The 18,057-nt window shown below is 47.1% G+C and overlaps 1 protein-coding gene across 5 annotated transcripts in view; it reads right to left on the minus strand.

Moving 5' to 3' along the window:
* Positions 1 to 18,057, minus strand: part of TOGARAM2 (TOG array regulator of axonemal microtubules 2) — a 447,421-nt gene that overhangs the window by 116,402 nt on the left and 312,962 nt on the right. For all 5 annotated transcript variants that reach the window (XM_069236205.1, XM_069236204.1, XM_069236208.1 and 2 more), the window contains 3 exons: positions 10,302 to 10,339; positions 4,585 to 4,772; positions 3,609 to 3,765 (listed from right to left, as the gene is read on the minus strand). In XM_069236205.1, coding sequence (XP_069092306.1) covers positions 3,609 to 3,765; positions 4,585 to 4,772; positions 10,302 to 10,339 — 383 coding nt within the window. The remainder of the gene's footprint in view (positions 1 to 3,608; positions 3,766 to 4,584; positions 4,773 to 10,301; positions 10,340 to 18,057) is intronic.

The raw sequence follows: 18,057 nt of genomic DNA on the forward strand, positions 1-18,057 counted from the left end.
AAGTCGCTAAGCTTGCCTCTAGGCGCTGGTCAAGGAGTTCCTCAAAATTGTCCCTTTTCTTTTGTCTTCAAATAAAACAGGTTTCCCCAATCTGCGCCAGTCTACACAATAAAAGATTGCTATAAAACAGACATGAAATCAGATTTAAAAACAGTATGCCATATTTAAAATATTGTGTAAATGCATCTGTAAATGGATTCTATCATGTGGAATTAACATGGCAAGCATAGTTTACTGCTAAGTTGCAAAGTAAAAATTATATATTAATTTAGTGGTCCTGATTTTCACAAATTTGTGAACGGATCAGAAACAGAACTTATTCAGTGAGCAAGGAAAAGAAGAGAGTTGTGGGTAGCTAGAAAGAGGGTTATATGAGAACAAAACAGCAGGTTAGATACAGAATGAGATTTCTAGTGATATTGACAAACAATCAGCTTTTTTGCTGGACTTTTAAACTTCCCAGACATGGACTGTTGTGTTGACCACACTTAAAAGTAAGCCATTCCTTTGTATAACAATCTTCAAATGAATTAAATCCTACTTGTGGACCTGCAGCTCTGGTTGTGCCACCCCTTAAGTAGCCCTTTAACCATGTCTCAGGCCTGCCATTGCAGAGCTGGCATATGCAGTTTCAAACTGCCATGTCGACCTGGCAAAGTGACCCTTTTTCCAGGCCCAAACCTTCCCTTTTATTATACATATAAGTCACTTCCAAGGTTGGCCCTGGACATCCCAGAAGGCAGGGTGCAATGTATTTAAAAGGCAGGACATGTACCTTTTAAGTTGTTCACGACCTGGTATTGAAAAACTACCAAAGTCGTTTTAACTACCGCAAGGCCTATCCCTCTCATAGGACAACATTGGGATAGCCATATTACATCTTGTAAATGTAATTCAAAATCTGGAAGAGATAAGCTTTGAATTTGGTGTCTCTGGAATCACAATTTAAAATCACAACTTATGGTGACAGCTGGACTTCGTGTAGCGCGCCCCACAGACTGGGAACTTAGGTGTGACTTGATGGGCCATCGCGGGAGGATGAATAGGCCTTCTTCTGTCCCCACACAAAGGGCTGCATACCTCCCTGTAGTGAGTCTGGAGCCACAGCAGGAAGGGCAGGATCTCTGTGCACTGCAAAGGCCTGTCTCTGAAGTCTCCCCCATTTCACAAAGGGCAAAATAGGTATAATTACTGAACCTCTGGCACCACCAACTCAGTACACTTCTGGATCTTTTAATACTCTGCCAAGGAAGAATGGCTGGTGTGCTGCTGAAGGACTGCCACTCTGCTGGACTGTTGCTTTGAACTTCTGCCTGCTCTGCTGCTGTATTGCCTGCTGTTCAATCAATCCGTTTTTGTAAAGTGCGGCTACTCACCCGTGAGGGTCTCAAGGCGCGGGGTGGAGCCTCATCCGAAGAGTAACGTCTTGAGGTTTTTCCAGAAGATGGTGAGCGATGGGCTTTGTCTGAGGTCTAGGGGCCGGTCATTCCAGCTGTTTGCTGTGATGTAGGTGAAGTATGGTCCTTCGGCTGTAGTTTTTCTAATGCGAGCGATAGTGGCCAGTTGAGCGGAGCGGAGTGATCTGGCGGGGGTGTGGAAGGAGAAGCTGTGATTCAGGTATGCCAGTCCGTCATTGCGTATGGCTTTGTACGTGTTTGTGAGTAGCTTGAAGGTGATTTGTTTTTCTATCAGGAGCAAGTGGAGGGTCTTCAGGTGCTGGGAAATATGTTCTTGGCATGGGAGGTTACGGACAAGACTGGCAGCGGCGTTCTGGATGAGTTGCAGCTTTTTGATATTTCTCGTCGTGGTGCTGGCTTAGAGAGCGCTGCCGTAGTCAAGCTTGCTTGTGGCTAAGGCGTGGGTGACTGCCCTGCGGCAGTCTGCTGGGATCCATTTGAACATTTTCCGGAGTTGGCAGAGGGTGTGCCAGCAGGAGGAGTTGACTGAGTTTACCTTTGGGTCATAGATAGGGAGGAGTTGAGGATGATGCCTAGGTTGCTGGTGTTCTCAGTCGATGGAGGCGGGATGCTGAGAGATGTGGGACATCAGGAGTCGTCCCATGCTGAGGTGTCGTTTCCGAAAGCTGATGAGCACTGTCTTGTCAGAGCTGAGCTTGAGGCAGCTTTCTCTCAACCAGGTGGTGACGACTTCCATTCCAGAGTAGAAATTCCTTTCGGCCGTGTCTGGGTCTTCGGTGAGGGAAATGATGAGTTGTGTGTCTGAGCTGGACTCAGAGAGGATCCTTGGGGAACTCTGCAGCTGACTCCTGTGGGTTTAGATGTGTAGGGAGGGAGCCTGACCCTCTGAGTCCTTCCGGAGAGGAAGGAGTAGATCCATTTCAGGCCTGTTCCACGGATTCCTACGTCATGGAGTCTGGTGCACAGTGTGAGAGACCGTGTAGAAGGCTGCTCAAAGGTCAAGGAGTAAGAGTGCTGCAGCGTGGCCGTGGTCTAGAAGTGATCGGATGTCGTCGGTGGCTGTTCACCTGCCTGGGTGAGAAGGACTGGACCTGCATCACTTGAACCCAGAGTGACTCCAAGGGCTAGCTGGCTGGCCTCCTGATCTGAAGTCACAACGACATAAAAGACTTCCAACAACCCTGCTCCTGTACCTGGGCTCTGCCATCCGCGAGTCTGCCTTTCAAGTGATGCCACCCCAGTCCTGGACCCCTGTAAGTGGGCCTAATGTGTTTGCTCCAGGGTAACCGATGCATCCTCTGCTGCAGGAGCAGAATCGACGCATCTCTGCTGTTGCATGGAACAGAATAGGTGCAACACCTTCAAAACCACCACTGCTGCGCTTTTCTGGCGCAAGGACTTTGCATCCCTGTCTACATTAACCTCAACACCGCTGCTGATTCTCCACATTGCAGTCTGTGCGCTCAGCGGAACTGAGTCATCACCTCGACTGCACAACACTTCCTCGACATTGGTCTTTGCATCACAAGCCCCAGCGCCTGGATCCTTGACGTCAATGCAGCAGGAACTCGCACTCTAATCCTGGTGCATCTGCTGCATGGAGAAAATTGATGCATCACCTCTACTGCATGGTTCATTTCTGACGCAATACTCCACAACCAGGATTTAAGGTACATTGGTTCAGTGTGCTTAACTGGGTCCCTGTTGCAGGCCGGCACTCATTTGCGGTCATCCTGAACTTTCGACTTTGTCCGGCCCAACCAGATACCCCAAGGTGGCGCTTCTTGCTTCTAAGCGCCATTTTACAGTTTAATCATTAAAAATTCTTAACTCAAGTTCTATTTATTGGATTTTTGTCGTTTTGATTTTGTTTTATTTATTAAGATCTACTCTATTTTTCTAAATTGGTGTGTATTCGTTTTGTGTGGTGCTTTCACTGTTTGAAGTGTTGTACAAATACTTTACAAACTGCCTATAAATTAAGCCTGACTGCTCTGTGCCAAGCTACCAGAGGGTGAGCAAAGGTTAATTTAGGGCTTGCCTGGCACTTACCCTGATTAGGATTGTGGTTGCTGTTTGACTAAGGTTCACACCCCAGTCAACCAACAACCCAATTTCTAACAGTGACATAAAGGGATTAAGAGAAAAAAAAACAGCCAGCCAATCAACAACTCAATACTAGTGTCTCACCATTTTGTATGATACCTCCAGGGTCCATATTCTGCAGTCGATCCCTCAGCTGAAGGTGGGACCATTGCCTGTCTCTCTCCTTTGTGAGGTACTCCATTTCCTCCATCCGCTTCTGGCGCATCTTGTCCTGAGCAGACTTGGATATGGTGAAATTGATCTGCAGGTGGAAAAGACCGCGAGTAAGACTTAAATGCAAGTTCTTGGTCCTCAGCAATATGATTAAGCATTTATTGTTATGCCAACATGATGAATGTATTTTTACCTTACAAAAGGTGGCTTCACAAGACCATTGACATTTATGCTAGTCTTTTGTTCAAGTTTTGTGCTGTGATCACTAAGATTGCAGCAGATTAGGGTTTGGTGGGCCAAATGGTAGCCTTGCATACTTGTCTATCCTTGAGGAGTCCTCTTCACAACAACTACAATTTTATGCATGAGCTCTTGGGCTCCACCAATTCTCTTTTTATGATCAAGTGTGATGGACTCACCAACTCTCGTCTCTGTAATCTACCCATAATATAGCGCTTCGCAAGGACTAGACATGCCTAGTCATCCAAAGCTACCCTGTGGAATAAGCTACCCCATAATAATTGCATGTAAATGATCTCCATTGACTGTCAGCTATGATCATCAAGGTCCTATTCATGGCCACATCACAAGACCTCATTGAGATATGCTGCGGTTGGTGGTGGAAGTATAGAAGGGGGCCATTATAAAGCTAGATTCAGATACAAGTCAGGAGGTGCAAGATTTCCAACCCTGTTCAAATAACATGTCATAGTGTGGTCTACCAGACTGCCGTAAACCCTAATCCTTTGCTGGGTGCCTTTTTTGTATCCATTCTGGTCTCTTGCTGATATTGTGTTCAAACCAAATCATCGGATGTAGGTGGCATACAATAGGAGGTTGTATCATACACGGGCAACCCATTACTATCTTGAAGGTGACACTCATCATCCTGCGAACACTCACATACCCTTCCATTGTTCTCCTTGCCCTCCTCTTCACCGGAGTTCTGCTGGAGGTGTATGCGATCTTCCTCTTTCGCCGGGTTGAGAAAGATAGTCTTCAAGGGGGCGGATTCTGCTGGAACCTCAGTGAGCTTCATAACATCAGCTGGCTTAGTTTTTTGGACAGGAAGGACAGAGTCCAAGGTTTTTCTTTCTGTAGTGTGAGGAGCATATATTTTATCAGAGACACTAAAGTTATGCTTGCATAGACAAGAGAGTGGACATGGCTGGTCTACTCTGATCGGCCGCTCCACACCTTCTGATGGTTAATATAGTCAGTGGATCCCTTTATTATGCTTTATAAACATTGTCAGTGATTCACTTTTTATGCTTTGCTAACATATTCATCGACTCTCTTGCTTGCTCTGGCCTAGCACAATCAGGAGCTTCCTTTGTTATGTTGGGCTACCATAGTCATTGATACTTCTTGTGCTCAGCGAATATGATCTGTTAACCCATTTCCATGCATCTGATATGGCCATCCACCTTCTCCTGCTCGACTAACATAGTCATTGACTCTCTTGCACTTGGCAAGATGCTCTGTGTCTTGCTTTCTTGTGCCACACTAACATGGTCAGCAGTTCCTTTCCACCACATGGCTAACATGGTTAGCTGGTCTATTTCTCTTGCTGAGCAACTGTCCCTAGACTCCTACATTACTAACATAGTGAGAAGCAACCTTTCTTATGCTGGACTAACAGAGGATATCCTATGCTTCTTCTGGATTAATCTGATAAACAGCCCCTGTCTTTATGCTGGGCTACCATGATCAGCTTGTATTTATTTTAACATACATTATTAATAGATGAGAAATAATAAACAATAACTTCAAAAGCAATTGACTCCCTCTGTCTCATATTAAGGTGTAGGCAGCACACAATAACCTTTATAGGTCGGTGTAGGAAGTGACAATGACTATTATTTTAATTTCTAAAGGAAATCACTCTTTGCTAATGGGTGCCAGCACCCAGTGACCTTAGGTATACTCGGTTGCACTAATCTCTTCACAGTGCATTGATTTTGAGTCACACAAGCTCTTGGGTGGTTGCCTGCTTGCCTCTCTCAGTTGCCAGGCACCAGTTTTTGGCTGCATTTACCATTAGATGGCATTAGAACACTGTGCCCTTTCCACACGCCAAACTAACAAGGTAAAAAATGACCATCACACTAGGTGGTGAGCCATGGCTATGCCTGTGTGCAAGATATGTGCAGCCCTAATCTACCTCTGGTTTACCTGCTGTACGTATTCTGGTGCTGAGTCAAACTTGATAAGCATTTACTTCCTGCATATTAACTATTTTTTGTGATTGAATAAATTTGTGCCTCCCGTCATATCCTGTCTAACATTCGACCGGCCTCCTCCTGTGGGCCCAGTGATAAAATATAGCATCACTAGGCCCACAGGAGGAGGCCGGTATCGAACAATGATTGATGACAACAATTGATTGGCCTATATCTACCAGAATTGGGACAGTTTCATTTTAATAGACTATTGTATATGTCCTTTTTCTGTCTCCCTTTTATTGGATTTGATTGGTTTTATAGATGGTTTGATTGATGGTTTTGCTTTGTGATCATTATGATATTGGGTCTTGATTTGGGATTATATTAAATATATACCTTAGATTCCTTTGCTTTTAGATTGATCATTTGAGAGATTCATTGACTGAGAGTGTGTGGGGTGATTGTATTGCTTTCCCTTGGGGGAATGTGTTCATTTCACTCTGGCCAAACAATGCCACATGCTTATTACTTTCTCCCAACAAACAAGAAGCCAAAGTTCTACAAAGAATAATCTTAGGAAATGTAGCAGAAAATCTTTTTAACAGTCAAGCTTCTTCCCTGTGGAATGCTCTACCACCAAATCTAAGAGTCAAAAATGGATTCCTCAAATTCAGGAAACCCTTGAAAACTCAACTTTTCCCCCAGCTGTATGGTTAACTAGCTTATTATTAGACTTAGGGAGGTTATGTGGTGGTTTACAGACTATCCTCAATGCTGCTCCCTTTGGTCAGAAGCTTACGACTGCCTCATCACCCAAGCGCAACTGCATGACTTTGTGTTCTGCATATCACAAGGCTCTGACATCATTCACTCGCTTACAAAAAGGTGGGCTCCTATAAACAGTCTCAACCAAACTATTTGACTGACTTATTCTCCGGGAATGTTACTCATTCATCTCCATTCCTTGTATGCCTTTCCCAAGCGCAGAAACTATCCTTGGTGGTATATGTCACTTTCTAAATTTTGTAAATCAAATAGGGTGGCCATGAAAATTGATCAGGATCTCTCTACCAAACACCTCAATCAGGTCTGTATAACTGTTCATAGCAGTGACATCTGCACCATGCCAACAAAAACAGCTGATTATGAATAAATGGTCTTATCCAATTTCTGCAAGACCATCCAGCCTCCTTAGAGGGATCTACTATTTTATTAACATATGTATTTGTATTTCTGGATATTGTGTGTTTAACAGGAGGATTCTTATGAACTGAGGATGTACTTCTTGCGAGTACATTGTTTTATTAAGTACTCTTGGTCATACTACATGCTTGCTTGGAAAGTGTGTTTTACTTGAGTCCTAAATCAGCACCATGGAACGTTTTGACATTGGCCTCGCCTCATAAGGTAGCCTCTAAGGAGGAAGGAGGGATTAAAGGAGGGCTGACTCCAGTTTCTGAATGGACGAAGATTGGTTCTTATGGTCATTGTCAATGGCTAAGAATTACCGTGGCAGAAAGAGACGAGGGTCAAAACCTGCAGCAGTGCACACGTCTTGGCACACCTTATTCACCTTGATCAGAAACACACCATTCTCACACTGGCAGATGTCTCTGGAGTTTATATTTAGAGTCTTATTTGTGCACCATGATCAGATATCTCTAATGAGTGAGGTCTAAGCCTAAGTGTTTTTGTAACTTGAGGGATTACTCTGCTGCCTGGGGCCTGAGTCAGTGCCATCTGAGTAACGGGAGAGACTACACAGGATATGCAGATCCCGGAAATTAAACCCTTTTTATTGTTTATTCAGGTTTGGCTCTCATGGCCTAAACAGACTTTTGCCATGGCTTTCCTATGAACTGTCTGTTGCTCACATGTAACTGGGAGTGAGACTCTTAGGGTGACTGGTTGTGCCTGGTTTTGGCAAATAGGAGTTGGCTACGCTACTATTTTTTTGGGGGGGTTATATGTACTTGGGGGCAATTGTGATTCCGAAGGGAGCAAGGTGGATGGGGAGTTGGTAAAATGCCACTTTGCCATGGGTGGAGAAAACCTTGCCTGTTTTATGGGCATGAAATCTTACCACGAAAATAAATACACTAAAGCTTTAGCATGAGGCTTAGGTATCACCCACAAAGCACTCTACTCTTGCAGAGACTGGTGAACTGCAGATTAGAGAGATGCAGGTGTCTATGAGAGAACTGTGTGGATCAGCAGATGATGCAAACAGTGTCCCCCAGGAATGGTCTATATTGAGCTGTTCACAAGCCAAAGTGCAGCCCGTACAGCGATATCCTCAGCTCCAAAGCACTGAGAGGAGACTCAGTTCAAAGGAAAGCACCTCTCCGCTGTCAGGTCCTGCTGGACTTCTCTTCGGAGCCTACACACTTCACATCAGCCCATACAGTGAGGATCAAAAGTATTGCAAGCCCTGGGATTTGTACCCATTGAAAAAAAGACACGGTTTGTCATTTAAGTAGGACAGAGCCCTGGAAACAGTGCATGTCCTAAGAGACCTTTACACACGGGGCTCGTTAACACTTCAGAGTGTATCCAGCCTCCTGCACTGTGCAGGCACAGTGCGTCCCTTTGTAAGGCTTCCCATTGAAGGAACCCGATGACCCTATCACATAAAGCAGGCACTAGAAGCGCAGAGTTAAAACAAGGGTCGGATAGCAAATAGTTTTTGCCTGGCGCTTTTAAGACAGTGCTTGCTCCAAACACCTCTTACCACAGTATTACAAAAACTGGTTCTGGAGGTAGTTACGTACGCCAAGAACGTTTGTTCACATTTGTTGTGCGGCATTTTGTTAGGGAGCTGATGTGTTCTGTTGTTTTTATGCTGCTATCTGAAATGTGAGTTTGTCTTGTTGTGCTGCAGTTTTTGCGATGCAATCTGTTTTGACTGATTTGTTGTGATATTCCATGTTATGTTTTAATGGTAGTATTGTGATGCTTTTTGTATGTTATTGTATTCTGTTTAGTTGTATATTTTAGCTATGTCTACAAACGCTGCTATATTTCTGGCCAAGAGCAGCACGTCCTGAAAGTTCGTGTGACAACCAGCCATATACTATTTTCTAAGAGCCTGATTAAGAGGCAGTCATTATTTTTTTCTGACCCGTGCGTAAAATAGGTCGGAATTACAATCTGAGTGTTATTTAACGCATCCGACAAGTACTGTATGCGCTAAATACCTCACATTTGGAATAAACACCAAAATATACATGTTATTCCCCAGAAACTTGCACTGGGTGATATTTAATGTACTATATAAATAACGAATCCTGTGCTATCATTGTTTAACAGGTGTGAAAAATAGCACCTATACTTGTAATCAGGCCCTAACAAGGTAACTTAGCTGTACAAGTACTTAAGACACTCATCAGCCAAAACTGGAACCACTGGCAGTGCTCACTGTATGTGATACAGCTCACAGCGAGTCTCGGCCACAGCTTTATGCTGACTGTTATCTGAAGTAGTTGCCGGATGATTTTTAAATTGCATGGACATTGGCAAAGCCAATAGCAGTGGTCAGCCATCTTGACAATGTTTGTGCTGAATTTCCAAAAAGTACGTGACGGTGCGTGCCGATGAAATACTAGTTCAACAGAGAAAGACGGCCTTGCTCAGAGCTGAGACTCTAAAGGGATGCATGAGTTAGGAGATTAGTTAATGTTGGGGGGGGGGGGGGGCAACTCCACGGGCCCCTCAGCACTGTACAGCCCTTCAGCACTGCCAAGGTTTCAGATTGCTATGTGTGACATTTTCATAATTTCAGTGTAAATTATGAGTGACATTTCAACGGCTGAAACGCTTCCTTGCAAGCAAAATCAAGCCATGAAGACAAGGGAACCATATAAATATCGTAATATAACGAGAATCCTATACCTCCCGTTGTACACCAGCGCTACCTTGTGGCCTTTGATAAATACTACTCGGAGCTTACCAAGCAACGTAAGAAACTGGAACAAGAAAGTTTAACAGCACTTCAGGACCTCCGTGGTAATGCGGGAAAATGACCAGAAATGCTTTATTCTAACGTGAGATGCGTGACACTTGGCAGGGCTGCACTGTGCACTGGTGTTGGGGCCCCAAGCCTAAAAGCTCCTGATTGGGTAGGGGTGGGGGGACTCCCTATATTTTGCAAAGGGGGTCCTCAGGTTTAGTCACACCACGGGGTAGACTGCATGCATGTGTGCGTGTTGGCACACGGGGCAAGGCGTGCACTGTATGTGAGTTTGTGTGAATATGTGTGCACGGAAGTATGTAAGTGTGTGCATCTGCTACGAGAACGATACATGTATGCTTTTTATATAGCGCAAACATTGCCAGAAAGCGCTTTACACATAAATGAAAATTCATGCAGTTCAAGGAAGCTGGTGAATATAATAGCAAAAACAAATTCAGTGCGAGAACCCACCCTTCCCGAGCACCGTCACTTCCGGTGAATACATACCAAGAGACCTCTGCTCGACGTCACTTTCTGTTGCAGACCTTAAAATAATTAGAAAAGGAGAGTTAAAATTTCATGAAAAAGGAAGGCAGAGACAAAAGGTCACTCCTAGAATCCCCATCACAAAATAGCCCCAGCAGCAGAAGGCGCGCAGTCTTCCAGGAAGTGTTGTGCTCCTCGGACAGGCTGACCCGTGACCCCTCCTGAGGCCTACTTGGCACCTCCAGGCATGCCTCCTGCCACCACCACATACCAAAGCCATTAGGGTTAGCAAAACGTTGGTTACCAAGGCGACTGAGAATGGGGGGGCCCGCGGAGAGAGAGACTCGTTCTAGTCTCTCCGCTGGCCTGTTCGGGAGGACAGGAAGTGGCGCGGGCGTGCCGGATTGGTTGTAGGTAAGTGGGGGTGGGTTTTAGGGTAGAGGTTTATAAGGGGGTGGAAGGGTGGGGTCGGCCTCTTTTCCGGGCCGACCTAGCTAGGGAAAGTGCTTTGACCACCCACCCGCCCGGCAGATAGGGAAGGAGTTAGGAATGGTTTTAGTTAGAGGGCGTTCAGAAGATGGGTTGGGGAGAAGGTTTTGACGTCAGTTAGGGCAGGTGATGTTTTCAAGGTTTGGCAGGAAATGGGGGAGGGGGGAGAGCCAGATGCAGGCTTGTCCCCCTTCCAAGGGGAAAAACGAGGTGAAGGATCAGAATGGGGGGGTGGGATGTTACAAACAAGGAGGGCATGAAAGGAATAGGGGAGTGCATAGGGGAGGAGATTTGAAGAGAGCCATTGGAAGAGAGAGTGAAGGGCATAGGGAAGCGTTTTAAGTTAAGGTTGGGCAAAAAGGAGTTATACAGTTCAAAGTTATTGATGTTTATGTTAAATCCTGTCCTAAATAAATGACCTTTTACACCAACTATGAGTGTCACTGTATGTGTGTCCCGAGGCCTGTGGCGTAGCAATACACAAAGGAATCCGCTCTCGAAACAGGAGCTGAGAGAGACAAGTCCCAGGTGTACACTCCCCTCCCACACCTCTAACGGTGGCGCTTGGCCCGCTGACTTGGAGAACCTTCAGCCGGAAGTGCACCGGGAGCACTTACACTCTGACTTCCACCCTGTATCCCTCAGGAGTGAACCAATCTAAGAAATCACAAAGATCTGAACACAAGATTCTTTTCAAAGAGAATGAGATGGGCGAGAGACCCTGCAACAACTCACACTACACCTTTCCATCAACGCATGTGGGCCAATAGATGCATTTTGTGCCATTGGACTCATCCAATGGATCCTTTGCAGTTTTAACTATCACTGTTGGTTGTGATGCATGCTTTTGTGGTTATCTGAATTCATCTATGACATTTGTAAAAGAAAGTGTTTGGTGATACCCTACTTACAGATGCAGAAGAAAGTTATCGCTTGCACTACAATGTGAATGGGGGGTATGAGCAGCATCCATGACCTTTATTAAATCATATTTATACATTGTATGACCCTTGCATGACTGATTACCATTGCCAAATTCTTCTCTAGGTGTGTGATAATGCAGGTTTAAAGTTAAAAAAAAAAAAAAAACACCCACTGCAAGATATTCAAAATAACACAGCTGAAAATTCTGGAAAAGGAGTCCATTGCACTAAAGAGTACGTTCTTTGCTTTGTTCATCAGAGATAATTAAAAGTTGACAATCACTCACCAAGAAGAAGCAACACTCCCAAAACATTGACTTCTGCCCTCGCGTCAACATTAACGTCTTCAGACCAATGATGTTGACTGAAGTGTTGAGGTCAGCCAGATAATACTTTGATTAGCCTAGCCCAGCACACCCTGCTGAGCATATGAGCTCCATGAGTTATTCACATTGCTTCGCACTGAATTCACCCATCTCATCATTATGTCAAATCAATATGTCTTGCCTATAGGAGTCTTCGCAAGTCTCAGCCTTTGACCGGCTGAAACGTATGCTGATCACACCTGAACCAAACTTCTACGCAACTATCGGATGATCTCAAACTTGCCTTTCCCAAGCAAATTCATGGAAAGTGATTTCACAAAGCACATCCCGTAACTTCTGGAAGATAATTTATTAGTCAAAAGTAATTCATTCAACGACCAGCATTTCTGCTACAGGCCCTCAAGAGGAAGAGAATGTTGGCTAGCAGACACCTGCAACAACATCCTGACTGCATAGAAGGAAGACTAGTCAGTGGATTGGCAAGGCCAAATCCAGCTAAAAGACAGTGGCATGTGCAACTATCTCTGTTTATACCAAACATGTGCACAAGACCATTGCCCAGATCATTGACCTTCACTACTTCTAATTCCTGATGTATGCAGACAATAACCAGATCCATCGCTGGGGGAACAGGGACAGTAAGAACCAAATGTGCACTTTTAACTTGATGAAGGAATCCTTCTTCTGCTTACATGGCCAAACTCCTATGGATCCACTGTTGAACATGACCTTGTTAGGGGGATTTCCCTGGAACATTTTGCTTTTTCCTCCCAGATTTTTGCTGACTCTCTTGGCGTGGCCTTAGGACTCTGGGCACTTTCCTACTGTACTGCAGTAGGAAAGTGCATGCGCACTTCCTACATAGGCCAGGGAGAGGCACGTACATGGGCGGTTGAGGTGCTGTACCCAGGAGTACACCACATACCTGGGGCAGGTGCGGCCCTGGCTACTGGTGGGGCACTGCACTAAGTGTGGCACCCATCATAATAGCCTGACCCACATGTATCAGGCCTGACAGTGCAGGCCTGTGGAGGTACAGGTGCAGCTGCGCCTAAGGTGGAATTTCTCATGCCTTGACCAACCCTGAGCATGCCTTACATTACCCCTAGGGTGCACCCTGACGGGCGGCGAGGGTGGAAGGCATAAGGCAGAGCAGGAACGCCACAGTGTACCCTGCCCAGGCTGAGTAGAACCCCCACGTGGGTTCTCCCTACCTATGGGGTCGGCCCCTTCCATAGGTTTCGCTAATTTCCTGGGAGTGACCTTAGGGCCGGGGCACTGTCCCACTGTGAGAACTACGCATGGTGGGAAGTGACGCTAACCAGTGTGTATTGGACCTGCCTCCGCTGGTCGGAGTGGGCACACTTGCAATGGTATTCCGACGTGCTGAGCCTGGCAGGTCAGTATTTGCACACTTGCCCCATGACGTCCAATAAGGGACCAGTTCTGCCATTGCTTACCAATATGTGTGCACTTGCACAATCATGTTTCAATGTACACCGAGTCTGACATAGCAGGCCAGTGGGTGTGCACTTAACAATGAGGCTTAAAGTGCCTTTGGGGCCTAGGCACTTCCCCCGTGAATACAGTGTAAAAGCGCACTCTATGATAGGAAAGTGGCACTGACCAGTATGTGCACATATGCACACTGGTGTGCCCCTATGTACTTGGCCTGTCACAGCAGGCCTGAATGGGCGCACTTTCACCCATGTGGTGTCCTTCAACTTTTTCCAGCCTGCCCCTGCAGGCTTGTGTGTGTGCCAGGGCACATGTGCCCATGTAGTGAAAGAATATCCATATGTGTTTTCACTACAAATGAGAGCTGCTCTGCCCTTAGGTTAACATGGAGATAGCTTACAAGTGATCCTGAACTGCAACAGTGGATTGCAGTGCAGCAGCCTCACGGTGTTTACTATTGTTGGATTCACAAGGACGAACCTCTTTCCATGGTAAAGGTGGTTTTGTCAGTAATAATGTAGAAATGCCACTAGTGGGCATATCTATGTTCTAAAAACTCTCTTTTGGTGACTTAATTCCAACTCCATTTCACTGGAGGCTGAGGAAAGCATATCTGTGCATTACCCAGCGACAGTCATAAAACGTAGGCACCTGGAACGACAGGCCTCGGCCAGTTGAAGGCCTGGTTGGATAGATTTGAGGGAGAGGTTTTGACATGTGGCGCCTCGGAGCCAGATCATGGCCCCACTAAAGATAACAATCTCCATTCCTTGGAGGGGGGGGGGGGTGGTGAGGAGTCTTTGAACCATCCCCCAACTTCAAAGGCACACTTCAGTATATCTACTGGTACCACACTTCAGTAACTGAGAGCTACACTTGTAGGAACTTGGGACAGAGATGCTGGACTGTGTCACCACACTACCAGAGGACTCTGTTGTGCACAAGGAGTATTTACTGCCCCCAGGAAAGGACAGCACACCCTTCCCACATTGAGGTTGGCCTGCACAGACTGTTGCTGTAGTTTGGCACTCTGAAGTGTGCTCTCCAAGGGTACTACAATGTGTCCCCTGTTCTCTCATGGAGGTCTAATGGACACCAAAGACCTACTGTGAGGGACCTACACCTTCTACCAGTCTCATCTGGAGAGCGTTGCCCTCGTAAGTACTCGCATCATTGGCTGGACTTCATTGGGCAGCTGCCGTGTGAGTGTTGAAGCAAGTATACTATCTAGAGACTGGTTTTGCCTAGTGCGGTGTCTGCAAAGGGTTGTCTGCATTTCAAGGAGTGTGGCCCTTAACTGTAGGGCCACGACATGCATAAGCAGCCTGTTTGTTGTGAGTGGAGTCACCGGGGCGGGGACCCGTGTGGCCTGCCTTTGTTGAGTGCGTTTCATTTCTCTCATGCTACTCCCAACTGCATGCCCATTGTGTGCAGTGTCCTTGTCATAGGTGACAACCCTCGGAGATGTTGGGGTCCCAGGAGCAGTGCCATATCCTACCTCATGCTGCCCCACTGAACTTTGGTCTTTTGTGTGTGTAGCCGGATCGTCTGGTGTGACTCAAGTCATTGCGCACAAGGCACTGTGCCTCATTCCAGGGGGCACAGAATTGGAATCCTTCATGTGCGTCCTCAAGGATTATCTGGTGCAACTCAGGTCATCATGCACCAAACGTTGTGCCTCATTCCAGGGAGGCACAACATTGAGCCCTTTGTGGGTGAGTGCAATCAGAACCTGTCTGGTGTGACTCAAGTCATCAGCCACTAGACATTGTGCATCATTTGAGGGAGGTACAGGAGTGGAATCCTTTTTGTGTGTTTAATCGCGTTGTCTGTTGTGGCTCAAGTCACGGCGCATCAGATTTTGTGCCTCGTTCCACTGAGGTACGACATTGAGTCCTTTGTGGGTTCAATCGGTACCTGTTTGGTGCAACTCAAGTAATCATGCACCAGACGTTGTGCCTCATTTCAAGAAGGTACAGCATTGAGTGCTTAGTGTTTGTGATCGGAAATGTCCGATGCAACTCAAGTCCTTGCGTACCTGACAGAGCGCCTCCATCCAGGGAGGTGCAGAGTGGTATAACTTTCTGTACAACTGGGACCGTCCGGGGCTCCTCAAGTCATTGCGCCCCAGATGTTGCACTTCCTCCCAGGGAGGTACCTGATTTGGTCATTATTGTGTATTAGAGTGCCTGGCTTGGGTGGATGCCACTGTGACCTGCTTGTGTCCCCCAACGACTCTCCCTCTGTGCTTTACAGACCTGGACCTGAGCTGGATAGCACGGTGCAGAGACCTCTCAGTGAACTCCCTGGGTGGTGGCCAAACTTCAATTTATTGACTATTATCTGCTCTGCTGGTATCTACCCTCCCTCCCCCCCCCCATATTGTCCCCGAGTACCCGAATAAGAGTGACTCCGGTCGTCTCCGGCCTAGCACCTGGGCAAAGGCTGTTCGCATGTTCAGTTAGTGGGAGGTGGAGTAGTAGGGCCAGTTGGAGGGTGCAGGAAGGGTTTGGGACCCATAGGGGGTCTGCGAGCACAGTGACAGCTAACCTGACAGATATCTGTGCATCGCATTAGGGTGCTGGGTGCGAGTGTATGCGAGTGCATAAGTGATGAGCCATCTGATATCTGTGGCACCGCTTGGTGGTGTGGGGCATGTGTGGGAACGATTGCGGGTGACTGTTAAACCGTACGATGGTATTGCCAGACACGTTATTTCTTGCCAGAGGACTTACACATTGACCTTAGGTTTTCACTGTGCAGCCCAGGCTGTAGAGCTTACCTGAAGTGCTGCATTGACCTCTATGTACATATTGCCGCTACCGTTGTGAACCAGGGTGCACCCTAGGACTGTGTATAATTGAGTTGGGGTAATCGTTAGGGTGGGTTTCGTGCTGATAACGGTTGGCACCTCAAGTGGGTGCTAGGAGGGTATGTATTATTTTTCTTATGTGTGCATACTGCAAATGTTGTTTTAACACAGTTGGGCCTAGTACTGCTAGTGTTGTTTCGAATAGTGATTCCTGCCCAGAGTTACATGTTATTCATGCTGTGTTAATTAATGTGTGTGTTGAATGCAAAACGTACTTACATGCATCTCGTGTGAAGTCTCTCAGCGTGATTGCTGTGTGCTGTTGCTGTGCCATTGCTTTACACATTGGGGATCATTCTGACCCTGGCGGTAAAAGGCAGTTACCGCCGGTCAGAAGACCGCCATAACACCGCCGCGGCCGCGGTAACCCGCCAGGGTCATTCTAACCCACAACTGCCAAACCGCCAAAAACCCGACCTCCACTGAGGGCCGCCACATCAGCGGTCAGCGATAAACTGGAGATGACCAAACCTCCACCGTCACGCCAACAGAAATACGCCCATGCCATTACGACCCACGAATCCACGCGGCGGTCTTTCAACCGCGGTATCCCATTGGCGGTACACACCGCTGCACTCAAAATACACACACATCTACAAAACACTGCCACATTGGACAATTACAAATACACACACCTGATACACATACAAACACCACTCCCACACAATCAATACGATATAAAACACACACCCACATCACCCACAAACCCCCACAAATCGAAATTCAGAGACAAGGCGCAATACACAGAGAGAGAGCACAGGGAACGCAAACCACAACACACACAGGAACCCAACATCATCCCCCACACTACATCTACGCACAAAACACCACACACCACTACACTCATCACCACAAACACCACCCCACACCTCATCCACACCACCCCATGGCACCCCAAAGACACCCCAGGTTCTCGGACCAAGAACTCAGGGTCATGGTGGAGGAAATAATTAGGGTAGAGCCCCAGCTCTTCGGCACACAGGTGCAGCACACCACAATAGCCAGGAAGGCGGAGCTATGGCAAAGGATCGTCGACAGGGTCAACGCTGTGGGACAGCATCCCAGAAATCGGGAAGACATCCGAAAGCGCTGGAACGACCTACGGGGGAAGGTGCGGACGATGGTGTCAAGACACAACATCGCTGTGCAGAAGACTGGCGGCGGACCTCCACCCACTCCACCCGAATTCACAGCATGGGAGCAAGAGGTCTTGAACATCCTGCATCCTGAGGGCCTCGCTGGAGTAGGCGGAGGAATGGACTCTGGTAAGTCTAATCTCAACTACTTCACCCCCCCCAACCACCAGCATGCCAACCCACACCCCCACCCTCACCCCCAACCCCCCAGCACATATCCTCCCTGCTAATGTCTCACCAGCACAACCCACCCAAACCAACACCAACCCCTGAATGCCAACACAAACCATGGACACCCATCACCTAAGCATGACCACTGCACATACCCATCCCCCCCACCAAACCACCCTCACAACTCCTCCCACAAGGGAATGCCAGCACTGGGGGACAAGGGCACCCACAAATCGCACGCCATGGCACACACAGAAGCAATAACCATACTCTTTTACCCCTGCAGGGCCCGAACGCCAACACACCGGCCCGGAGGGTCCAGAAATGTCTATCCCACCCCCAGAACAGGCTCCCAGTGATGACAGCAGCTCTGTCGACCTAGAACCTGATGACCAGCCCGGA

Source organism: Pleurodeles waltl, chromosome 5 (assembly GCF_031143425.1).
Source record: "Pleurodeles waltl isolate 20211129_DDA chromosome 5, aPleWal1.hap1.20221129, whole genome shotgun sequence".
In the NCBI taxonomy this organism is placed as follows: Eukaryota; Metazoa; Chordata; class Amphibia; order Caudata; family Salamandridae; genus Pleurodeles; species Pleurodeles waltl.